This window comes from Uranotaenia lowii, chromosome 2, assembly GCF_029784155.1.
Source record: "Uranotaenia lowii strain MFRU-FL chromosome 2, ASM2978415v1, whole genome shotgun sequence".
NCBI lineage: Eukaryota > Metazoa > Arthropoda > Insecta > Diptera > Culicidae > Uranotaenia > Uranotaenia lowii.
This window is the reverse complement of record NC_073692.1, coordinates 107,924,036-107,950,689: the sequence shown is the minus strand read 5'-3', so window position 1 is coordinate 107,950,689 and position 26,654 is coordinate 107,924,036. Positions and strand designations below refer to the sequence as shown.

The following is a 26,654-nucleotide window of genomic DNA, read 5'->3' as shown; positions in this document are numbered from 1 at the left end:
TTTTTGATGTTATGCTGACAAACCACATCAAACGCGATAAAATACTTGATTTCAAAAAGAGAGTTTAGGCATTAGATTTATGCGCTACGAAGCGTTTGAGTATTATTGCTTTTGTGCTTTTTGATAACTGTTCGGGGGTTTATTGCATACTCAAAGGCGCTTATTGCGCTCACTGTTGAATACGATTCAAAGATGCCGTCATGAATATGGAATATTTTGGAAAGGTGCTGAAAGTTTTTGAAATTTGTATTTCTTTCGTATTTCTTGTATAATATGTGGTAAATTCACTTCATATACTGAACAAAGAAGTTCATTTTTTCTGATTAAATGGCTCTCATGAAAAAAGAGTACACTTCGTAAAATTTCACCAAAAGAAGAGTACGCCGATTTCTCGATCGAAAAAGAGTACATGTACTCTTAAAAGAGTACGTATGGTAAGCCTATTACTAGTTAGAACTTAAAATCTGTAGTCATTCTAAATTAACATTTTTTTTCGTAAAACTTTTCTCAAAAATATACCCCGACCAAATCTTTCGGTTTGTGTCTAATGGAAAAAGATTTAATTGAATGATTAATGGCATTTCAGTGAACTATACATTCTAATTGGAAGAAGCATTCAATGATACGGTGCGGGACAAAAGGTCTTGTGCGGCAAGAAGTTTTCTCAAATCACGCTCTTGGCTCATTTTCAACACCTTTCATGCTTCCGAATCTAATCTATCCGTCTATAATTTTCATTACTTTCATTTGATATTCTTCGTATTAGAATGTATAGTTCACCGAAATGCCATTCATCATTCAATTAAATCATAAACCAGCGGTGATAATCTGTTAACACAATGGAAAAAGAATGATTGGAGTGTTTCTTGTTAGAATAAAAGATATTTTTTAGGTTTAATGCATAGTTCTTAATTTTCTTAGGGATTATGAGTTCCATCTTACGAGGCATGCAACAGCAGGGTTAGATGCAGCATTTGTATACAACCACACTTATTTAATTTTTATTTTAATACAATAAAATAAAGTTATCATCTAATGATAACAAAATGATGATGACATATCACATCGTGGAACAGTTTTTTAAAGTTTTTGATTCTCATGAAAAATAAAAAAAAAAGAAATCGAATAATAGATGTAAAAACTTTAACATTTTTCAATGCCTTAGAACTTTCACCAGTATGATGGATTAGCTTAATGATATCACCTACAAACTTCATATTGCAAATTTTTTAAATCAATATTTTTACTATTCAGTTATGAGTCTGGGCTAAAATGCAACAATATGCAAATCAAAAATTCATCTTTTAAATCTCGTTTCCATATGCTGCGTAGGCGTGTTTGGCATCAAGCGTTTGTTTATTTCAAAATTTTATCCATCCAAACATTAAATTTAATGATTATAGCTAGTAGAATTTTATGATTTTATGTAGCAGTTTTTACCCCTGGATGTATGCAGCACCCTTTTTTTTCTTCAAATACATTTTAGACAAAAAATGTAAAATTCATCATGTTTCTGGAATTTGGCCATTTTTTTGAGACCAGTCGTCCCAGAAAGTCGATTGTGGCCAACAATATTACTTTCGAGATAACACCAGATCTCGACATTTCATGTATTTCAAGTTATTTGCCATCAAAATTAGTATATCGATTATCCAATTTTTTTGGGCCCCCTCTTTGGTGATTTTTTATATTTTAAAGTCGATTTTTGACAAAAAATTTTTTCGGTATAATACCAGATTTCGATGTTTTAAGAATTTTTAAGTCATTTGGCATCAAAATAAAAATTTCTATTTTTACGATTTCCTTTGGTGACTTTGAGGATAAAAAACCGAAACTTCGAGCGCTTTGAGGCATCCCTTATTCAAGTCAAGTCTAAATGAGCTGGATTTTGGCAAAGGTCAATTTTTTTGGATCAATCTACTAAATGTATAAAGTCGGTTTGCGAAATTCGGTCATGCAATTTTTCCCATATATCCATTGCCACCCAAATCCCCATGATGAATTTCCCATTTATGTATGATATGCTCGTTAGCCTTTATTTCGAAACCAGACGAAATATTAACGATAAGAAAATCAATTATGGATCGGTGATCAAGTTTAAAAAAAAAAAAAATAATAAAGTTGTGCCTGCCTACATCAAAAGTCAAAAATGAAGAGAGCAGAATTTTTGCTGTTAAAAAAAATATTCTGTACGAACCAATTTTTCCAAAAGTTTATTTCATCGAGCAGGTTTAGTTTTCCCTAGGATATATTTCATAATGGAATAGCAATGCAAATGATTTTTGTATTTAAATTTTAAATCTTGTTTCGGTGGAATACAAATTTAGCTATTTAAAAAAAAAACATGAATACATCGCGAGTTTCGAATGCATATTAATTGTGCACTAAGTTGTGTCGGATTGCAACTTTTCTCAAATTTCAAAAACCCAACCTGTTGTCTAAAAGTTTTTTTTTTGGTCAAGATGAATGACGGAATTTTTGAAGATTTTTAAAATGAGATTTAGGCATCCGAGTTAGAGTATTTAAATTTTGTATGGAAAACGGGAAAATTTGTTCCGAGAATGTAATTTGTTTTTTTTTTTAAATTTTCTTAAATATTTTGGTCCAACGCAAATGAGATTCAAATGAAAAGAGCTTACTGAAAAAAATCTAGCTACAACCTTACCGAAGACGGCAAAGCAGTAGGAGTAGCAAAAAAATATTTATAACGACCCAAACAGAGCATTCTTTTTTTCACTTGCAACTTGCAACACTGACAGATTTTCAGACCAATTTTCAGAAATATTATTTTAAAAAGAAAGTTATTGATTTAAGAGTCTTAAAATGTTCTGCTGAAATGACTTTCAAAAGATTTTCTATCTTAACAAAAAAAAAACAAGTTAAGTTTACCAGAAATTAAAGGTTTTGTAAAAATTGAACGAAAAAAGGCAACAAAATAATCAAGACTAAACCTAAACATAGACATTATCCGAACAAATTTTGCAATTCGGGTGCTTTTTGTTATTCTTGTTATTTTAGTAACTTGTAATTTTTGTTATTTTTTAATCATTGTAAATGTGATTTTTATATTTCCTATAATATTTATAATTTTTGAAATGTTTATTATTTTGTATTTTTTTTATTTTTTTTATTTCTTAATTTAGTAATTTTTGTTTTTTGTCATTTTATTTCATTTGAACTATTTTGTTTTAGTTATTTATGCAATTTTTGCAATTTATGATATTTTTCTTTCATTTTTAAATTTTTGTCATTTTTGTAATTTTTGTATTTTTTGTCATTTTTGTCATTTTTGTAATTTTTGTATTTTTTGTCATTTTTGTCATTTTTGTAATTTTTGTATTTTTTGTCATTTTTGTCATTTTTGTAATTTTTGTAATTTTTGTAAATTTTGTAATTTTTGTAATTTTTGAAATTTTTCCCTATTTTGTAATTTTTATAATTTTTGTCCTTTTAATCATTTTTGTAATTTTTGTAATTGTTGTAATTTTTGTCATTTTTGCCATTTTTGTCATTTTTGCAATTTTTGTTATTTTTGTAATTTTTGTAATTTTTGTAATTTTTGTAATTTTTGTAATTTTTGTAATTTTTGTAATTTTTGTAATTTTTGTAATTTTTGTAATTTTTGTCATTTTTGTTATTTTGGTCATTTTTGTCATTTTTGTCATTTTTGTCATTTTTGTTATTTTTGTCATTTTTGTCATTTTTGTCATTTTTGTCATTTTTGTCATTTTTGTCATTTTTGTCATTTTTGTCATTTTTGTCATTTTTGTCATTTTTGTCATTTTTGTCATTTTTGTCATTTTTGTCATTTTTGTCATTTTTGTCATTTTTGTCATTTTTGTCATTTTTGTCATTTTTGTCATTTTTGTCATTTTTGTCATTTTTGTCATTTTTGTCATTTTTGTCATTTTTGTCATTTTTGTCATTTTTGTCATTTTTGTCATTTTTGTCATTTTTGTCATTTTTGTCATTTTTGTCATTTTTGTCATTTTTGTCATTTTTGTCATTTTTGTCATTTTTGTCATTTTTGTCATTTTTGTCATTTTTGTTATTTTTGTCATTTTTGTCATTTTTGTCATTTTTGTCATTTTTGTCATTTTTGTCATTTTTGTCATTTTTGTCATTTTTGTCATTTTTGTCATTTTTGTCATTTTTGTCATTTTTGTCATTTTTGTCATTTTTGTCATTTTTGTCATTTTTGTCATTTTTGTCATTTTTGTCATTTTTGTCATTTTTGTCATTTTTGTCATTTTTGCCATTTTTGTCATTTTTGTCATTTTTGTCATTTTTGTCATTTTTGTCATTTTTGTCATTTTTGTCATTTTTGTCATTTTTGTCATTTTTGTCATTTGTTGTCATTTGTTGTCATTTGTTGTCATTTGTTGTCATTTTTGTCATTTTTGTCATTTTTGTCATTTTTGTCATTTTTGTCATTTTTGTCATTTTTGTCATTTTTGTCATTTTTGTCATTTTTGTCATTTTTGTCATTTTTGTCATTTTTGTCATTTTTGTCATTTTTGTCATTTTTGTCATTTTTGTCATTTTTGTCATTTTTGTCATTTTTGTCTTTATTGTCATTTTTGTCATTTTTGTCATTTTTGTCATTTTTGTCATTTTTGTCATTTTTGTCATTTTTGTCATTTTTGTCATTTTTGTCATTTTTGTCATTTTTGTCATTTTTGTCATTTTTGTCATTTTTGTCATTTTTGTCATTTTTGTCATTTTTGTCATTTTTGTCATTTTTGTCATTTTTGTCATTTTTGTCATTTTTGTCATTTTTGTCATTTTTGTCATTTTTGTCATTTTTGTCATTTTTGTCATTTTTGTCATTTTTGTCATTTTTGTCATTTTTGTCATTTTTGTCATTTTTGTCATTTTTGTCATTTTTGTCATTTTTGTCATTTTTGTCATTTTTGTCATTTTTGTCATTTTTGTCATTTTTGTCATTTTTGTCATTTTTGTCATTTTTGTCATTTTTGTCATTTTTGTCATTTTTGTCATTTTTGTCATTTTTGTCATTTTTGTCATTTTTGTCATTTTTGTCATTTTTGTCATTTTTGTCATTTTTGTCATTTTTGTCATTTTTGTCATTTTTGTCATTTTTGTCATTTTTGTCATTTTTGTCATTTTTGTCATTTTGGTCATTTTTGTCATTTTGGTCATTTTTGTCATTTTTTTCATTCTTGTCATTTTTGTCATTTTTGTCATTTTTGTCATTTTTGTCATTTTTGTCATTTTTGTCATTTTTGTCATTTTTGTCATTTTTGTCATTTTTGTCATTTTTGTCATTTTTGTCATTTTTGTCATTTTTGTCATTTTTGTCATTTTTGTCATTTTTGTCATTTTTGTCATTTTTGTCATTTTTGTCATTTTTGTCATTTTTGTCATTTTTGTCATTTTTGTCATTTTTGTCATTTTTGTCATTTTTGTCATTTTTGTCATTTTTGTCATTTTTGTCATTTTTGTCATTTTTGTCATTTTTGTCATTTTTGTCATTTTTGTCATTTTTGTCATTTTTGTCATTTTTGTCATTTTTGTCATTTTTGTCATTTTTGTCATTTTTGTCATTTTTGTCATTTTTGTCATTTTTGTCATTTTTGTCATTTTTGTCATTTTTGTCATTTTTGTCATTTTTGTCATTTTTGTCATTTTTGTCATTTTTGTCATTTTTGTCATTTTTGTCATTTTTGTCATTTTTTGTCATTTTGGTCATTTTTGTCATTTTTGTCATTTTGGTAATTTTTGTCATTTTTGCAGTTTTTGTCATTTTTGTCATTTTTGTCATTTTTGTCATTTTTGTCATTTTTGTCATTTTTGTCGTGTTTGTCATTTTTGTCATTTTTATCTTTTTTGTCATTTTGTTCATTTTTACCCAGTTTATACTTTTTTCATTTTTGGTCTTTGATTTTTGTTGATTTGTCATCAATTTTAATGTAGCTTTGAAACGCTTTCAAAATGCAATTCAATTACACATTATCAAAATAGTAATTGAAATTCGTTCAGAATAAAATGAAATCAATTTTCAAATTTAGTTTTGGCAAAAAACAATGATCTTCAGACTCCTTCTTTAATTTTTTTCCGTCCAAAGTGAATTTCTACCCTTTTGGAACAATTTGATCATCTGTCTGTCTAATAACCATTTGTTAGTGCAAACATATGCAAACTGAAATCTGAGACAGTCCAAGCTTATGAGTTTTTTTTTTTTGTAAATTCTTTATTTGAAACGGCTCATACCTGAGCTTATGAGTTTTCTAAGCATAAATTTTAGTAAAAATACGCTCAACTTTAAGATTTGAAATCAGTTAACATATTTTCAAATTTTTTTTTTTATGAATAAGAAACTACAATAAAGTTTTTTTTCTGATCTCCCTCCAGGTCCGGCAGCTTCTTGAGCAGCAGCATAACCACTATCATCATCATCATCATCACCTGCACCACCAGCAACCGCTGATGTCGGCACCGCCGGTGAACTTCCGCACCTCTCCGCCCCTGGAGGCACTGAAACCGCACAACCGGGGAGGAGCCGGCGTCCTCAGTTGTATCCTGCAACGCTCGACGACTCCGCTGATCCTGACCGAAAGTGGGCGGGGCCTGGAACACATCAGAATATCATCGTCCTCGTCGATCTCGTCAACCGCATCGTCCCTGTCGTCCCTCGGGGGAACCGGAAACGGTGCCGGTAGTAGTGGCCTCTTCGGAGCCGGACTGCCAAGCAGCTGTGATAGTCCTTTGGCCGTGTTGGTCAACAGCCATCATCAACATCAACAACATCATCAACATCTTCATCAGTCATCGCAGAATAGTAACAACAACAACAACAATCTAGCACTGTTAAGTACAACTTCAAATACAACCAATATGACTCCCACCGGAAATGGTGGCAGTTGCACAACGTCAAACCCATCAACGTCGACGTCACCGATGCCGATGCCCCTGGGGACACTGGTCCAGAACACGTCGGCGGCTGCCATCGGTGCTTCCGGTGGGGGTGGAGGTGGAATGGAGATCAGCCGCTCGGTCAGTCCCCCGGCGAAGGTTTTCCACTGTGCGGTTTCACCCCGGCGAAGGCAAACCGGACGCCATCAGCAGAGTCGGCTCCAGAGACCCCACAGGCCATGTCTCGATTTTGACAAAATGCAGCAAGTGAGTATTTACCGGTTCGATACGATACCGCGAAGCCGTGGCGGTGGCTTTACCGGGTCAGCGTTCGCCGGCTGGAAGTGCGCTGCCGTCTGATTTAGGAACACATTACCTAGGATATTCAATTTGTTTCTATGATTCTGTTACATGCATATGTTAGTCTAGCTATTTCTTTTTTCAATTTTGTTATAATAAATTTTTTATATGATTGCTTTATAATTTTGTTGGTTCTATTTCATCACATTTCATTTTTAGAAATTGAAAGAATATTGAAGTTTTCTGTTGAAGTTGGGATGTGTTTGACGACTGCTTTCTATGAGGATCTATCTCTTATCAAAAAGGTTGCTGAACTCGATTTCAAAATGTGTTTATCAAGTAGTGTTTGCTTTTTTATCAAGTGGTTCTTATCTTCGGTATCATAAATATCATTAGTTCCAGCTACTAAATACCATAATCACAGGATTAGAAAAAAAGCTTACTGGCAGATTAGTTCAGTTTTAATTGATAGTTTCAGTAGTATCATTTCTATTTTGAGAACGGGGATCGTGAACTTAACTCAAAGAACTTACTGTTTACATAATGGGAAAATGCTGTGTCTTTTTGGAATCCAAGACATCCATTATCTACATATAATGTTTTGTAAGGTTTAAATTTGTATGATTGAATACTTTTGAAGGAGAAAACACCACTATTTCAACTCTTTCAAATACCTATCCATAAATTTATGTACCGTAAACTAGGGGAAATTTGATCAACGGGGTAAGTTTGATCCACATGAAATTTTTTCAGATAACCATCATGATAACCAAAGTTAGAATATCTGAAAACTGTTTACTACGTTTGATAGCCTATAAATTGAATTACAAATAAGCTAAATTTGGTTTTTATTGGAAGATTTTTTATATTACTTGAAATGTAATTTTAAAATCATAAAATATCTGGTTTTTCGAAGGCTCTTAAACAAACATTTCTTCTGATCAAATTTATACCTTTATGAGCAAATGAGTTGTTTTATATGAAAGTTCAACTCTTTTTCTTTTTTTATGTTTAGTTTCGTGAAAATTTTTGAATACTGAAAAAATACGGTGATTTTCCATAAGACATTCCGTATAGTAAAAATGGCTTAAACCCTATCAAATAGTTCAAATTGAAGAGAAGGGGAGGGGAGTTGCAAAAAGGCAAAATTTCATTTGTTTTTGAGGCCAAACAAAATTGAGAAATGTTTATAATTTTTGTCTCTAGATGTATGCAGCAATAATGTCCATCTTTTGATTATAAATGTTTTTGAAAAAAACCCCTAAAAAAATCAGTTTAGCCAAACAAAAATTACTGTTATTAATGCTTATGCCTTCTGTGCTAATGGCACCATAATCAGGTATGGTCAGGTATACCATAATAATAATTTTGAAGATGTTGAGGTACTTAAAAACCATAGTGATCAATGTTACCCCGAAACATGAAATCTGGTTTTGTAACAAACATTTAATTATAACCACCAATGTCGTTTGAATTTACTACAGTCAATGATCATTTTTTATACTCCTCACCTCAGTAAGTGTTTTAAAACTTTTAAGTGTTACGAAAAAGCAACCCATTCAAAACTATTTAAAAATGAATGAAAAAAGTGACAGTTTAATACACTGACATACAAATCAAGCTCCTTTTAACATGTCCGCCCATATTGTGTTGTGTTGATTGTTACTAGCTGAACCGGTGTTCTTTGCTACCCCTTCCAAGGAAAAAATTAAGTTCGTTAAAATGATTTCAAATAAAATAAACTTATTTTCAATAAAATTTCAACATTATTCAAGAGTGAACTATTTTTCATGGCATCTGAGCTTCTAGATTGTCTTAAGTCTCAACGTAACTTGAAGGTTTTAAAGTTGAAGGAGCCACTCCTTAAAAAAATATGAGGGATATTCAATACATTAAATAAACCCATTCAAATAAAAAAAAACGCTCATTTTTGAAGCGGGAGGAGAATTTAGATGAACAGGCAAATTTTAATATAATTTAAAATGTGCCAGACTTAATTAAAACACTAAAAAATTGATTTCACTAATAATATGTATTATTAATTTAATTTTATATGAGACACTTTACCATCTGTATGGCATTCGTGCCTTAGAACTAATAATATGTATCATTCATTCTTCATAACTTTTTACTCTGATGATATTTTTTGGTCAAATTTTTTGCGTTAGATAGATCAACTATCCCACTATTATATCACAAAATTTGAGCTTTCTGGAGTTTGTGTGGCCTGAGAATTAGTTATTCATTAAAAACTGACTTTTTGGACTTTTTTCATTCAAACTGCAATATCTCTAAAACTACGCTACATTTTTTATTGAAATTTTGTGATTGTTGAAATATAAAACTAGCATGTCTGAAGTTTTCGAAAAGTTTTATCGATGAGATCAAAAGTTACGCGAGGTGCAATATTTCAGGCTTGAACCTAGAAATGCGATTTCTATAGAATTTTGGGCGATTCATGAGAACATGATCGTTTCCTCCACCAATCAGACAAAAATGTCTGGCAAAAGCAATGAAGAAAGGAAAAAATGTAATAAATGATCCATTTGTGTTTTGAAATCAGAATCTCGCGATATTCTTTTAATTTTCTGGTTGAAATAGATTTACTGGTTGTTAAACAGAGAATATGATTTTCCTATGGAAACATTCGTCCAAAATTCTATAGAAATTGCATTTCTTGATCCATGCCTGAAATATTGCACTTCGCGTAACTTTTGATCTCATCGATAGAACTTTTCAAAAACTTCAGACATGCTAGCTTTATATTTCAACAATCACTCTGCAAAATTTCAATAAAAAATATAGCGTAGTTTCAGAGATATTACAGTTTGAATGAGAAAAGTCCAAAAAGTCCGAATTTCGTAGAATTACTGTTTCTCAGGCCACACAAATTCCAGAAAGCTCGAATTTTGTGATATAATAGTGTCTATCTAACGCAAAAAACTTGATCAATATCATCAGAGTAAAAAGTTATGGAAGTTTAAAGTCGAAGTGAGAGTGTGCGTGTTTCCAATTTCTATACAATTATGAACGGTACTGTATGTGTGAATTCAATAAATCATCTCATTATTTCAAAACGCTTTCATTCATGAATTTTTAACAAAAATCCTTCGAGGATTATTGAAATTTTGTCATTTTTTGTTTATTTTGTATGGGAGCCCCCCTTTTTCGGTTTGAAGAGAAGGGCTTTGAAAGTGTTATAGAAACCATTCCCGGTTTTGAAAACGGCTTAACACCAAATTTTACGTTAATCGGTTCAATAGATTTCGAAAATTATTCGAAATGTGTAAATTTTTAGTATAGGATTCGGAGGAGTTTGAAATTATTAGGGAAACCATTCCCGGTCTTGAAAACTGCTACAAACCAAATTCAACGTTGAATGACTTAGTAGTTTCCGAAAATTTATAGAATTGTGTCATATTTTTAAAAAAATTGTATGGGAGCCCTCCCCCTCCTTAAAGTCAGAGCGGCTTGAACATATTTTAGAAACATCTCCGATTCCAAAAACTCCTATAAACCGAATTTCACACTGATCGGTTTAGTAGTTTCCGACATGCTTCCGAAAATCAATAATTTTCACTGAGCCATGCTTGACTACATTCAGAGCCAAAAAATCAAAGCAGTCAAATTTTCCTTCTTCAACCAAATCATACAAACAATCATGCATGACAACGACGCTTCTGTATTTGAAACACTTTTGCGATACATGATGAGGTAAAAAAGGACGCAGACTATCAGCAACGAACGTCTCGATGCTGATTTCCTTCCCCTAACGACTTTCAACCTTTAGGATCATAACTGATATGTATCAGTTCTGAGCGTTCTATGTAGGCTATCAGATGATTTTTTAGTTTTCGTTTTGCCTAGAAGGACAAAATCATGACTAGGTTACCGCAATGAACTGTCCAGCATGTGCTACAGCTTTTTTGAACATGTGGTCCTGGTATTTATTCAGATTTTTCCTTTTGAAACATTAATGATCGTCTATCAATAAGGCTGGAACAAATATCAATTTCTTCTTTTGTCTCCCCCCCCCCCCCCCCGCCTTCGAAATTTCCAAAAACCCGAAGGGGGAAATAAATAAAGTTTTTAGTATTTCATGGAAATTTTGATAAAAAATTCAAGTATCCGAAAGATTACAAGACCAAAAAAAAAATTTTGGAAGATGGAAGTAATTTTACCATGTGTATTCTTGATTTTATTGAATTTTTCAATAAAAAATTTCATTATTTTATAGGTTTTGTGCAATGATATAGCATGCAATTTTTTGCATGCAAGATTTTGTGCAATTTATTCGAATTTATTTGTTTTTCGCATTATTTTTTATTGTCCCCCCCCTCGCGATGTTCCAACTCTGAGTGACAAAAGAAGGATTTGAAATTTGTTCCGGCCTAACGAGCATTATCAACAATGATGCGAGGATAGACGTTCGGGAATGATTGAGGGAGCGACGTTCAAAATGTATCACCAAGTATGTCGATCACCGTCGATTAGCCACGTGACGAATAGCAACGGTAGCCTCCGGTGGGGCATGGTATATCTTCTTGTATCAAGTTAGTGTTGATTTTCGACATATATTCAATGGGTACTTTTACCACGTGCGTATCACAGCACTCGGAGGTAGCATCATTCTAGCTAGAAACCATTCCTGATTGCTTTTCTTGAGCGATTTTCCGACCACTGGTTTCCGAGTCAATATGAAACAGACAGACAGAAAAATTTAAATGGAAATAGTTTTTCCTAAATCAAAACCTGTTTACCGAATAAATAAATCATCTCTTAATATTTATCAATTTTTGACGAAATTTGTTCCAAATTGTTTGAATTATATTATTAAATATTTTTGAAAATTTTCCATAGGAGCCCCCTTTACAAACACGGTAGAAGTATAGAAATTTTTAAATAATCTCATGACATCAAGAATTTTATTATGTGCCAAATGTGGTCAAAATCGTTTGGAAATTGTTTGAGCTCTGATATAGTATATAATGAACATGTAAGAACTACCCCCCTCCCTTTCTTACAAAAATATTTGTTAATACCATTATTGGTCTAAATACATCAAAACTTGTTCACCACCATACTAAATCATTGAATTAAGTCAAAATACGTTTGTGTTAGAAATTTGATGATGAGGAATTTGATGCTTAGTGATGCTATTTCCGGGAGGCGATCAATGAGGTAGAGGTCCAAACATTTGTGGACACCAGTGAGACTGCATATTCATGTGTGACGTATTTCCGCTCAACGAACGCTGCCAGAGAAGTGAAGGTTGCGCTGGTAGGCGCGAAGTCCAAAATTGCACCCCTGAAGGCGTGGTCGATAACGTTCTTAGAGTTGCAAATGTGTGTGTTAGATGCTCGTCATATGCGAAGTGTTATCGAGGAACATTTGTTGCAGATCAAGAAACAAGTATTGTGGTTCGATTCCGGAACAGCGCTGAGCTGGATCAATGGAGATCCCCGAGAGTTTAACCGATTTGTATCGTTCCAAATCTTCGAAATCTTGGAGCTAACCACTCGGAAGGAGTGGGAATGGGTTCCATCGATGAACAATCCAGCGGCTACTAAGTACGGTACGGGCCTTACTTTGCCAAAACGAGATACAATACCGAGAACCGCATCTATCGATAAATGTGTTTCTGAGCGATCATATTTTATCTTTTTGTTCGTTCGTACTGCAAGTTTCCGCTTGTGGGACGAACCACGCTAGGCCTACTATTGTGTGGTGGTTGCTACAACTCTATCAGTATCAACCACTGCAAGGTAGTAGGCCCGTGAGGAACAAAACGATGAAATGTGATGAAAAGTTTTTCAAATTCAAAATTACCCTTCCGCTCATTTTCAACATCTTTCACCTTATTCTAATATTCTATCCGTCTATATTCATTCAATTCTTAAATATTCTTTCTCAAAGAATATAAAATTTCACCGATATAGCCGATAAAATAATTTCATAAAATAAATTTACGGTGATTTACTCTTCATTTCAAAAAACATAGAAAGGTTTTAGATAACGTTTCAACTAATCATAACCTCACTTACAATCAGTCAACCGAGCAAAGTCTTGGCTTGACTTCCTCGCTAACCGGTACACCATTACAACAGCCCTTCAAGTGCTATGCTGCATCAAACTAGAATTATACCACTGTTTTAAAATGCAACTAGCATTTTATCAGCTAAGCTCAATGCTTTTGAAATGTAACATAGTTCTAAATCATAATAACAAATGCTAAATTTTTTTTCTAGCATTAAATTGGCATCACACAAGCTTGCTTTAATGCTTTTTTGCACTACGTAAGCACTACAGTGGCAGTAGGCCAAAGCACATTAGCATTGGTTGATGCTGTAATAATGCACCGGTTGCTAGAAATTTTACTCAAATAGGACTTTTTTTTTCAAAGATTTAACGTGGAATTGATAGGTTCATGAGCAGAGTCAATGTCAAATGTCAGAGCCGTAGATATTATGAATTCGATTGCAGGTCATCTTCAGACGAAAAATAAAAAAAAAATCATGTAGGAAATATAACTCGAGAGATTCCTTTAATATGCATTAGCGCATATAAACAAATAACAAATTTAGTATCAAAGCAGAAATGTGAAGCAAAAAAAAAATCCACATGAACTAACGTCATTTGAACGCCATTTCCATTTTCCCAGCATTTTGCCCGCCAACCCTTTATCATCAACCAATGCAAATACAGTGCTTTTATAGGGTTATACTATACCTATTAGTTTCTGCACTTAAGATGACGTTAGATGAGAATTGGTGCTAGATTTTAGTTTAGTGCTTATACCTTTATTTGTGCGAAATCGCTTTGTAGCGAAATAAATACCCAAAAAACATTTTTGGCTGAACAACCGCTGAATCATTATTTATTTAGTTCTAATTTTAAATCAGCTATCTTGCTGAAAAACGACAACCAAAATTCAGGAAGAAGCTGCTGTTCAGCCCTTAAACATCGAGATTTGGGGAAATTAATAAGCGAAGATGACATGAAACGTCAATTGACGGATCATTGAAAAAAAAGAATGATGAGCGATATCTTTCCGATGTTTGCCAGCTACTTTTCCCCTCTCGTTTTGTTTTTTCTTCATTTAACCTTGTCTCGAACTTCGAACCTACGACTTCTTCGTCCCATGCCGCAGAACACCGAGCCAACCATGAACTCTGCTGAGCATAAGAAAAGAGTCATACTTAAACAACCGAAATATCTTCCAATCAAGGTCAATTTCATATGAAGAAATTGAAAATGAAATGCTTCTAGAACATTATAGTTCTTTTTCCGGATCATTTTAATTAGCAAAATGAGAAGTTTCGGGTCATTACCATCATTATGGAAAAAATCTTCAATCTATTCGCTATCGAAAATTTTTGATCTATTTGCTTTCATGCATTGATTGATAAACAAATGATCAACATATAGTTTGTTATGGCTGAAAAGGCGCTTTCAAAGCTACCCTTGTACAGCTAACGTCTGTCAAATTTGAATGGTGTCAAAAATGGTTGAACAAATGTTGAACAAGTTATTCTTCAGCCAATTTTCCCCTACTTTCTAGTGGCTGAAATAAAACTTCCTTACGCGCTGAAACAGCGCTGATGTATTTCTTTTTTCAGCCAACAAGCTGAAACAGCAATCATCACCTTAACAAAGCTTATGTTCAAAGAATTGGCGTTCTAAATCAGCAAAAATGTTTGTTGGGTATTCAAAACCCGCACAGCATAATGTGGTCCGATTGGACGTAAGCGAATCTGTACTACCAACTACAGGTAAGGTGTTGAGATGGAAGAAAGATTTACAAAAGTTTCGACTTACGGTTTCTAATTTGGCAATATCAAGACTACCTCGACAAATAGTTTTCCTGCGGATTCTCCTTGCGCAACCACTTGAACTTCACTTTTCGATAACTATTCACTATTAAAGCTCTTCCACCAATCTTTTTCGCCTTACCTACGACTAACTTTTTCTTCTTCCGAAACTATGCTTCCTTTTTCACGTCTTCACGTCTCCCCCTGGTAAAATCCGGCTGGAGTCCGTGTTCCACGATCTTGGACTCCAACACAGCCACCCAGTAAGCGCGTCCTCTCAGAAATCGACAGAGCATGCAAAAAATTGAGAGTTGAGTCACCGAACTTAGAATAATAATAATTTTGGTGACACTGCGAAAACGCAAATATTCCCATTCGGTTTGTCCTGCCGAGATACCTAGAGGCAACAAATACGAATGCGTACATGCGAAAACAGTTTGAATCGTACACTCGTACGGTGTGCTCGCATTTTATCCCCGTGTTTTTTTATATGTGTGCTTCAATCGTAGCAGTCGACTTTTCAGGCAGGCAAACACGCGTCTCGAAGGGAAACATACAAACACGATTCGGATTGTTTTCGTGTGTTTCTCTGGAGGGCGTGTCTTAGATTATTTCGTGGCACTCACCCAAGGCACGCGTATGGTGTGTTTCTCTCTGCCGATTAGATGATGCAAAATCGTTAGAGAGCGATACGATCCCTCTGTCGATTTGAGTTACCTCTCTGTAGATTCATATTCGACGAAACGTTTCATCACTCGTCTGACGACACCTGCCGTCTGGATTCGTAATCACCTTCAGGACACGCCCTCTTTTCCATCCGTTCCGCTTACGATCCTCCACCAACACAACCAACTCGCCCGGTTCAACGGGCTTCACCTCGTCAAACCATTTCGTTCGCCTCGTCAGTGTCGGCAAATACTCGTTCGTCCAACGCTTCCAAAAGGTATCCAGCTGTCTCTGCAGGAGATTCTACGCACCACCCAGCAACTTGTTGCCGCACACGTATTCGACCGGCTGCTGGGGGACCCCATCGGAACTCACTAGCAGGAAGTTGTTGGGCGTCAGGGCTTCACCACCAGCTCTGTCCGACGGCAAATAGGTTAAAGGGCTACTATTGACGATCGACTCAGCTTCGACCAACAATGTGTGCAGATTCTCGTCATCGAGTCGCTCGTAGTATGCTACAGCAAGCACAGCCTTCACCGATCTCACCATCCGCTCCCAGGCACCTCCCATATGTGGAGCGGCAGGTGGGATGAAATGCCAAGAAGTGTTCTGGTTGGTAAAGGTGGCCTCTAGACCGGCGTTGACCTGCTCACGCATTACTTTTTCAGCCCCCTGGAAATTCGTTCCGTTGTCACTGTTAATTTCAGAAGGCGATCCTCGGCGGCTAATAAAGCGACGAACGGCGGATTCAGTTGATAGATAGAAGACAATCTCCAAATGGACAGCCTGTATTGTGAGGCAGGTGAATAAGGCCACCCATCTATTGAAACTGCTCCTTCCGATCTTGACCACAACTGGACCAAAGTAGTCTAACCCGACAAAGGTAAACGGGCGAAATTGCGGCGACTCACTAGCTGCTGGTATCGGCGCCATCCTCGGTACAATTGGCCTCGTCTTGTAAATTTTGTACCACTGACAATTTTTGCGACGGTCTTCACCAATGAGCGCAGCGCTGGAATTACCCTTCAGCTCATTTTCAACATCTTTCACCTTATTCTAATCTTCTATCCGTCAATATTCTTTCAATTCTATGTTTTTAGATTTGAAGTTCATTATTAATCATTATATATCGGATAATATACTGTTTGAACCAGTCCGGAGCGTGGTTTGACTCTCGTTAACAGTACGGTATATGCAGAAATCGCCAACAATGAGTGACTGCGACTAAGGCTACCTTGAGAAAAAGCATACAAAATTTGAGCAAAAAAGTATACCTACTTGCGTTTGTTCTGATTGTAGCGGGAATAATCAACTCATACATTTTTATCAACAAATGGTTTCAATTGTTCGAATTGAATTTGTTTTAATAATAGGAACGACTCAAGAACCATATAATTAACTATTTTAACTCTATTGTGTTGTGAGCCTACTTGGTTGAATGATTCAACTGAATCAAAGCAATCGAAAGATTCCTTTTAATTAAACCACGTTATTTAGATTTTTTTTGTTATTGAATTTTTATAAGTTATCGCTGTTTTAATTTATTTTATTAAGGACACATCGTCATTTTTATGTAATTCGTGTCAACTGTGTGTAATTCCTTTTTTTAATTCAATACTACATTTTTAAACGTTTCTTCCAGCTCAAGGCCCGCTCGGTGACCACGTGGCGTCCGCACGGCAGCGACCATCACCACTCGACCAGCGGGGAACTGTCCGTCTTCTGCTGGTGATGATGAGCCAACGACGAACGGGTGCGGTAGTGGAATGGAGATGATGGTGATCCCTCCTCCTGACGACCGCTTCAACGTTTGTCCTACTGATGGTAGTGAGCAGTAGCAACCCCGATCGAGGAAGAAGGATTTCTGAGGATAAGCGCTGATCCAAGTATCGTCAAGCGAAATGAAAGGAAGGAAAACAAGAGGAAGTGACTGGATTTTATATTTATCAGTGATTTTTTCTGTTTTGAAATCTTAAAAAGGTGAAATAGTAGTCAACGTGTCAAAATCGGAAAAAATCTAGTAGAAGATTGTGAACCAAGTAGTAGAAATCAAGTGTAATGCTTAGCGTGTGAAAATGTTCCCAATGATGATCGCGGATCAAATCCCCACGTTGATATTGGGGAAAATAATCCATTTTCCGAATATAATTTGTTACTAGCTTGTAAGCAACCCATGTGAATAGTTATTATTTCATTTAAAAAAACCACACTGTGCAAACTATGAACTAATTTGAAATAAGCGTTTTTGTGATTTTACCATTTAGTAGCATTTTATTAAGTTTTGAAAAAAAGGAGAATGTTTCCTTAACAACATAGATTGTAACAACGTAAGAGTGAAGTTCTAATCGTTGAGTAAGCTGAAGGCTTAAGTATGAAAAATACCAAAAGATCAAACTGACAAAACAGAGAATGCGTACAAATTTTAAACCGATCCAGAGTTGTTGATTCATCATCGTGATCGAAGTGATCGAACTTGATTGGTAGAAATAAATGATTTAAGCGATTGAGGGACCTTTCGAAGGTCGTTTCCCAAAAAATTGGTGTCTGTCGATATTCGAAACGTGTTAAAGTGTAAGGACACTAACTTCGTGTTTTGCTCAGGGAATGTTAAAAGACTTGGTAAGTTGGTTGAAATCTCCCCTGGCTGTGAAAATTAAAACCTTCAAATGGCAATAGTCTCTAAGGATTAGGTGGCTTGGAAAGGTTAAAAAAAATCTTCAGCACTTAATTGAATTGTTTTTTTTTTATCAAAACTGGTCCAGATTTTTTCACTTTTTTAAATTCTAGGAGTGTCAATTTAATACATACTCATGACAAAAACCTTAGTATCATTTCAGTGAGACTGAAATCGCCGAAAAACATTTTCAACATAGCCGGATCAGTCGATTGGAAATTTTAAGATTCTGTAAAGTTTTAATTTTTTGTTACTAATCCATATTTTGAGGTTAAGTCTTTATTAACAAAATTTTTAAATCATATTTTGAGTTCAGAAATTCTAATCTATTAATCTCCAGCAAGCCACTGGATCATTTGAGCCAGTTCAATATCGAAGAACTTGAGTTCGGAAGTCTCGAAAAAAAAAAGTATATAACTGCTTAATCTGCCATACTTTCATTAGTTACGATGTTATTGTTATCACGAGAAAAAACTGCCATAGACCATCTTATCTGTCGTTGATCGTATCTGATACCTGATGTTGAACAGAAATTCTCTCATAAGCTTCCCGAATCCCGAAAGGTTAAAGAAAATGAGCTACAAAAGTTCACCGTGTTGATGAAATCCAACTCAACGATCAATGCCAGAAGCAGTCAACTTCGAATATTAAAAAAACAAGTAAAACGATACGCATAAACTTACGACAAAGAAATAAGAAAAAAATACATTACAAATCGATACTAGCGAAATAATGAAAAACAACCATCAGTACAACTAATTTAACAACACGATTAGTAGGTTAAACTCAAATGCGCAAATCTCGACAACCGGAAACAAGCATTCAACACAGACGTTAAAACAAAAACAAGCAAAGTTTCTAAATTTTCACCGTTATCAAAAGCTACGTTAAACGAACAATGTTAGGTTATGTGCAGAACACACGATTACACTTATTCTATTTTACCGAATCATAGTAAAAGTAAAACAAATAATGATTATTACAACATACACATGCTCATACAAATTGTAAAACCAATAGCAGTAGAAAGAAGGAAAAAAAAACACACAATCAAGCATAAATCTGAATAGGCGGTGGAAGAAGGTGGAAGTCCAATTTTGATTGCCATGATCGCATGCGGCCATCTTTAAAAGGTTATGATTTCGAGTGCCCGATCAACATTGAGTTCAGATGTATATTTAAATAAAAATTGAACGTTGAATCCTTTATCAGTTAATCGTTTTCTAAATTGAGACTTCACTTTTTCAATATCGTTTGTTTTGATTTGAAACTATGAAGTTGAACTAACAATATTTGTTTTACCTCATCCGATTTTCTTTGTTAACTTTTTGAGTTTAGAATTTAATGAAATCCAATATCTTTTATACCAAGAATATCGCGAAAAAAATGATTCATGACAAAGTCGTGGGCGAACTCAGTTTGAACATAAAGGCGAAAAAAAAGACTTGACAATTTTATAATGATATATAAGAAAAAAAACAAAACATTAAAACAAAAATCTTTGATTGGCAAAATCGTGGCACGGATCAAAACACAAATCGATAGAAAAACATTATAAACAAATGAAAACTAATAATGAAATCAACCATTTACTACATATTGCACATACTCACAGTCACACCATAGAAAATCATGATCGAAACTAATCTATACAAAACAATTTTGATATCCATAGCGCTTCGGCGGAAGTCGAGAGAGATACTTTCAATAAGTAGTTGGAAAACAAAAAAAAAAACAAATGATTAAAAAACAGTTCGAACTGATAGAGAGAGGTGTAAAATTTAACAAAAGAATGCAAACAGCTGCTATGAAGAGAAAAAAAAGACAAGACACAAATTATTAATTATATGAGCATTAGTAGTGAACTCAATTTGAAATTTAGGAATAAATTGAAACAAAAGAAAATAAAGAATTCACTTTAAAAACAAAAACACATTGTAAAGTCGAATTTTAACCGTTTTTATTTGAAATTGATCGGCTTCCCAAACGAAGATAAGAAGCTAAATGAGGGTCGGAAATTTGGCAAAGAAATGAAGTTATCGGTGTCGTAAAAATCGGATTGCATTCCACTTAGAGAGCGTAACACGGGAATTCATACGAAAAAATTAATTGATCGAAAATAATTGGATTGTAATCGATGGATTATTATCGCTGGGGAAGTGATGGAGATATGTGGAAACCAATATGATATGATAATTATACACATCTCAACAGAAAAATAAATAAAACGGATTCAGATGGACGGAACTTCAATTCTCTAGCACTCGGATGAGTGATCTAAAATTTTGATTTCGATTTTGTTAAACTGTTCTATCAACCGACTTGATTTGAGAAAAAAAAGATAAAAGACAAACATACATGAAATAAAATTTGCTGAAATGTGAATCGAAATTGAAACCATTCAATGGAGAATAAATAACATTTCAAAACAATAATGATCGAGCTGTTTCGATTGAAAGAATCACCTTTTTCCCGATGAATTTGAACAATCTGTTCAATTTGTCCCTGAAATATCCATTGCATTTGTTATTGAAGGTTGCAAAAACTGTCACGAGAGAGCGCTTACAGTTATTTTAGCATAGACAACTGACAAGTCGACATTGGGATAACGAGTTTCCATGGACAAGAACCCTTTAATGTCGACCTTCAAAACATCGCCGATATGGCATCAACAGCGCGCTCAAGCGTCGGAAAGAGGAAGCAGCAGTAGTTCGGAGGATGAACACTAGGAGGTTTAGTTGTTATTATCACAGTAAAAAATCATGTCTGAAAGATTTGGATCTTTTTCGAACACTTTGATTTTCTTCCAGCTGACAATATGATCTTTGAATAGAATTCACACAGTAAACGGGAATCTCCAAAACTGGTAGTCTTTTATTGGATTTTTTAATATGTGGACTGCGTTTATGAGTTTTTTTTATTAAGTTTAATGTTGTATTTTTATAACCTTACGGTTGTTTTTAAAGGAAAATGACTATGTCTTTTTAAAATTATATTGGACACTTTTTTATAGACACTCGATAAACGATGAGTTTTATAGTTTTAAAATTTATATGAAATTCGTTTTACTTTGATAATATGTTCATTCATTTTACTAAATTTTGAAAAAAAATGTGACTGTTTTAAATCAAGTTTATTTCGAAGTAAAAATTGTGGTTCTAAATATCATCACAAGAGCGCGCATTTATTTCTCAGCCTAGACAACAATGAAATCGATATCGAATAATTCCAACGATAGACATTAACTGGAAAACATCGCATCTCGTCTTCAAACCATGATTATCCCAAACATCACTCGATGAAGCACCATTAGCGCAGTCTTGTGGCGAAAATTGCAACTAATAAAGGTTCGCCTTCCGAGCACCAGCTAGGCAGTTGCTTACCAGATTGCTCGGTTTTTCTCGGACTTGCCGTGATATTTGACTCCAAATTTGAAATAATTTTGGAATTTCGTTGAAAAAAGCTCGTGTTTTTCCCGAATTTATTCCCTTTATTTGCAAAATAAGACAAAAAACTCTAATTGAGTTCCTTAAATTTGTATTTTTGCATCCAAAACAAGAAATTTAATACAGTAGTTTTTCGATTTTATCACGGTCAAAAAAAATTTCACCGTGAATATGGCGAGACCGTGAATTTGGCGAAACTAAAAATTGAAGTAGAAAAAAAGTATTTTTACTGTCTTTAATCAATAATTTATAATGTTTTCAGTAGTGGAAACGTTTTGTATCAATAAATGTTGATCATAAGGCGTAATTATCAGAGATTACTATTTTTCTTGAAATAAAACCATGTTGTATATCCATTTGATGGTCTTTAATTAGATATCTAATTAAAGTGAATTATTTTGATTTGATGGAAATTTAACAGTCGTTATTGTCGTGACTTATCGGCCATTCTTCGGACTTGTTCACCATTCGTTTCCAATCGCGCCACACAAATCACTACAACAACCCGCATACACCCGAGACCGATCGTAATTTCCGCCATTTTAGCCATTCAAACTCCTACCCATAGATGCCACACCTACCGATTTTTCGGTATTCATACCGATTTTTGAGCAAATTTTTATCCAAGAATCGGTATATACCGAATACCGATTTTTGGCAAAACATACCGATTTCATACCGATTTTTGAGAATTTTGATACAAAATGTAAAATAAATATCAGTGTAAGCAAGACTATAGAAAATATTGGGTTTCTGTTAAATTGAAGACGACCAAATTATATTATTTGGCGTTAGCTAAGTAAGAAACAGTTGAAGCTTTTATGATAAGTGCACGTTTTTCAATATTTCAATCGAAACTCTCAAATTTTAAAGGAAAGAAGCATGTTGTTTATGATAATTGAATTTTAAAAGATAAGTCTACGATTAAATTTTCCACTATCCGTTGGAATTTTGAGGTAATTTTTCCATTAAGAATGTTGGAAAACTCACGTTTTGTATAACATACTCTATGATATTCATAATTGCGCCAAGATAGCCAGCGGGAATTAATCTAATGAGGTTGAATATGTATGAGTTCAGAAGTTCAGAATTTTGGAAACATAAAAAAATTGTAAAGAACAATCTATAAGGATTACACCTATAAGGAATCATGTGTTAATCGATAACATGAAGAAATATTGTCATTGAGAATATTACAAGGAAGCTTCAAGTTTTTTTTTTTTTTTGTAGTGAATTCCACAAAAACTTTCAGTATGCAATTTTTTGAAATTATCAAATTACCCACAGAGCCAAAAGAGTATAAGAGCAAATGATCCATGAGTTAATAATACGGAACGATTTTCATGTTTCAAACTATATTTCGTGATTTCTTCAGATTTTTAGAAATTTATTTTCATACCTTTATATTCGGAAGAAAAATATAAATTATTTTAAAACGTATTGAAAATTGCCAAAAACGTTTTTTTCTCGACATTTGATTTTATGCACTTAACCTTTTTAGCATCAATGCAGTAATTATGAAAATCCAAAGTTTATAAAAATTTTCCAGAAATAATAACAGAGAAGAAAGAACAGTAAAAACCTTCTAAGAACTTCTAAAAACGAATAAAAATGTATAAAAACAAAAAAAAACGAGCACACAAAATACTATAAGGCATTTATTATTATAGTATTAAATAGCAGACTTCAGAATTCAGAAGAAAATTTTTTTAATCACCTTAAAATACCGATTTTCATACCGATTTTTCGGATTTCCATACCGAAAAAAGATTTTTTTGGGTTCAAAAATACCGATTGAAATGTGGCATCACTGCTCCTACCTTTACCGCACGAGACATTGACGCGATCCGTCTCTCTCAAAATTTCTCTGTAAACTGACCTTATCTTTTTCTTTTCCACTCTGTCCAATACACACTATTCTCTTCTTACAATACTCTACACAGTCCTCTCTCACTGTTTAACGAACGCTCCATCGAGTTCCCGAGTAAACAGCTGTCTTGTATTCTCTCATGTACAGAGTGTTGCCAATTTTTCATTTGATCCTTTTCTTTTATTCCATCTTAACTCGCTATATTCCCTACAGTTATCTCTTATTTCGATTTTGAAAAAAAGTTCAAAGAAATTAGCATCAAAAATTTTTTTTCTGCTAAATTCAAATTTCAATGTATTAATCTTAACACCTTTGATGAACTAAAAAGTATATTTATTCGAAAAATGTTTTAAAATTTGCTCAACTTAGACTTTTACAGTGTGTTTCTCGAAATTTGCTTTATGGGCAGATAATCTTTTGTGTTTATAAGTAGGAAACAGAAATCTAAGTCATATTTTTTGACAAAGATAGCAGAATTTCATTTAAGTCTTCCAAAATTACCAACCAACCAACACAAGTAACAACACTAACATCGGCGTGATGTTAAAATACTTGTGTCGTTTATTACAAGCGTTTTTAAAAACCAAATGACGATTTTAAACACTATACAGATAAAATAAGCAGTTCAATGGCATTTTCATATTATTGGATACCTATATACTATAACATAAACCATAAAAAATATCATAGACAAAGACGCTCTATGCTTTTGAATGAAAATTAAGGATCTGGAAATGGTTTCTGAATGATTTCTTAAAAAGCGTGATAAAATTGAAACAATAACCGTGATAAAATCGAGCGTGAATTTGGCGAGTATTGATTAAATCGAATAGCGATAAAATCGAGAAACTACTGTAGTTTTATTAAAACAATCACAACAAATTTCTGGAATAAAAATAATGATTTTAAATCTGCTTATTTTTTTAAACTAAAAAAAAGTGCTTTAAGTATTTTTTTAAAATTTTTGTTGAGTTATACCTGGGTTTGGGTAAAATTTGACCGGATACTGACTTGAGTTTGAGTTCAGAATGTTGCCAGGTTTTTAGATGAAATTGCACAGATTACACCGGTCTTCTATAAAGTTGTTCAACAGATAACTTACTTTAGGAATTTTATAAATTTGTACAAAAGACATTAACTGGCTCGGCTCCACAGAAGAAACAAAAATGATGTTGATATTTTAGTACAAAATATTCAATTTTTCCCATACAAACCTAAAAGCTCAAATTTACTCATGTAAACGTTACTTAAAAATTCTGCAAAAAATGATGGATGACGAAGCTTTTTAGACCCCAAGTTTTAAGAAATTCAAAAATGACCCCAAATCGACTCAGTGTAAGAATTCTTGTTTTTTCTCGGGAATTTGCCACTTTGTGGCATTCTTGCCTAAAATGAATATCGTTGAATGAAAAAAGGATAATGAATAGATCCAAAATAATTTTTTGTTATTCATGTAGGCTTAGATACTTCATCAGTTATCATTGATCGATTTAACTCAAAACTGATTAGTTTTAAAATTACTACACGCCACAAAACTAGAATTGCTAAACAAAATTCGACAAAAAAAAAACAGATTTTAGGACGCAAAAATCCTCCAAAATCAGTTTGCCTATTTATGTTTTAATTTTTCTCTCACGAATGAAAACTATCAGTTGATTTTTTTTTCGACAACAAGACAATTTGTCCAGCTCAACATTTGGAAGATCTTTTAGTGATTTTTAACTTACTTGTATGATAAAGATCCTTACGATCCTTAAAAATGATAATAAAATAAATAAATGGACTTCGATGGGAAGGTGAAGCTCTTGAGTAAAAAAAAATAGGAAAAATAAAGGACTTCGATGAGAAGGCGAAGATCCTGAAAAAGTGTTTATGAATAAAAGTAATTATAAAAACATATTAAAATACAAGACGGACTTCGACGGGAAGGCGAAGATCCTGAAAAAGTTTTTATGATAAAAAGTAATTAAAAAAAAATAAAATTATTGTAAAAACTTTAAGGACTTCGATGGGAAGACGAAGATCCTTATAGGAAAAAGTTATTATAAAACAAAACAGTAAGAAAAAGGTTTGAACTTCGAAGGGAAGGCGAGGTTTCTAAAAAACGTTTTATGAAAAAAAAAAAGAGTTAAAAATAAAACAATCAGGACTACAAACAATAGGAAATTATGAAAAAAAAGAAAAAAATTCGTTGAGATGGCGAAGAATCTTTAGAAAAAGAAGTGAAACATGCAATAGTAAGTTGAATATCTTTAATAAATAAATTTGAATCAGAGATTCTAGAATATAAACTGAAAAAAGTTTGAGTTTTATTTTACTTTTACAAAACCAAGTCTTACAATAATGTCAAAATGAGAAATAGTGATGCGATTGGGAATCAAAGTTTAATATTTTTATTATTGAAAAACATGATAATAGTCTAGCTAAAATGAATGTGATGACTTAAGTACTTATTTTGTTAGTTTTCATTTGTTAATTTGTTATTAAAAACCTTGATTTTTTTCAGGCTAGCCCGAGAAAAATTAAACATAACTTTTTCCAAAAAAAAGTGAAATTTGAGGCGAGGACGCTTATTAATTTGAAACAAATTCTCTGTTTGGATCCTAAAGTTAAAAACAAGATTATTGCGAAAACAAAACTTATTAATCTATAATTGTCTAAAAATGAATATGATGACTCCAGAACTTAATTTTGTTATTTGTGCTGCAAAAAACTGTATTTTGTGCCTGAAAAGAAAAGTAATTTTCCAATAATGAAAAGATACAAAAAAAAAAGAATTTTATTTCTAGATATTTGAAACATGATTTTGCTACCATTTTCATGAATATTAATTAAAAAAAAAAAGTATTTGTTGAATTTTTAATTTAAAAAAAGTTGAGAATTTTTTTTTTTAAAAGGTACCAAAATGAATAAAAAAAAATGTTTATGAAGTAACAATAAAAGGTAATATTCTAGCTGTTAAAATTTTGAGAAATTGAAATCTTTTTTTTTGGACAGTCAAAACCATACTT

At 32.6% G+C, this 26,654-nt stretch overlaps 1 protein-coding gene across 4 annotated transcripts in view; it reads left to right on the top strand.

Moving 5' to 3' along the window:
- The window catches only part of LOC129745796 (protein lingerer-like), a 159,981-nt gene extending 139,249 nt beyond the window's left edge, over window positions 1–20,732 (top strand). For 3 of the 4 annotated variants that reach the window (XM_055739141.1, XM_055739143.1, XM_055739146.1), the window contains one exon: window positions 6,376–7,319. In XM_055739141.1, coding sequence (XP_055595116.1) covers window positions 6,376–7,236 — 861 coding nt within the window. In that variant the 3' untranslated portion in view covers window positions 7,237–7,319. Of the gene's footprint in view, window positions 1–6,375; window positions 7,320–17,295 lie in introns of those variants that run through there. The other variant, XM_055739142.1, reaches the window with a different exon arrangement.
- The last annotated feature ends 5,922 nt before the right edge of the window (window positions 20,733–26,654 follow it).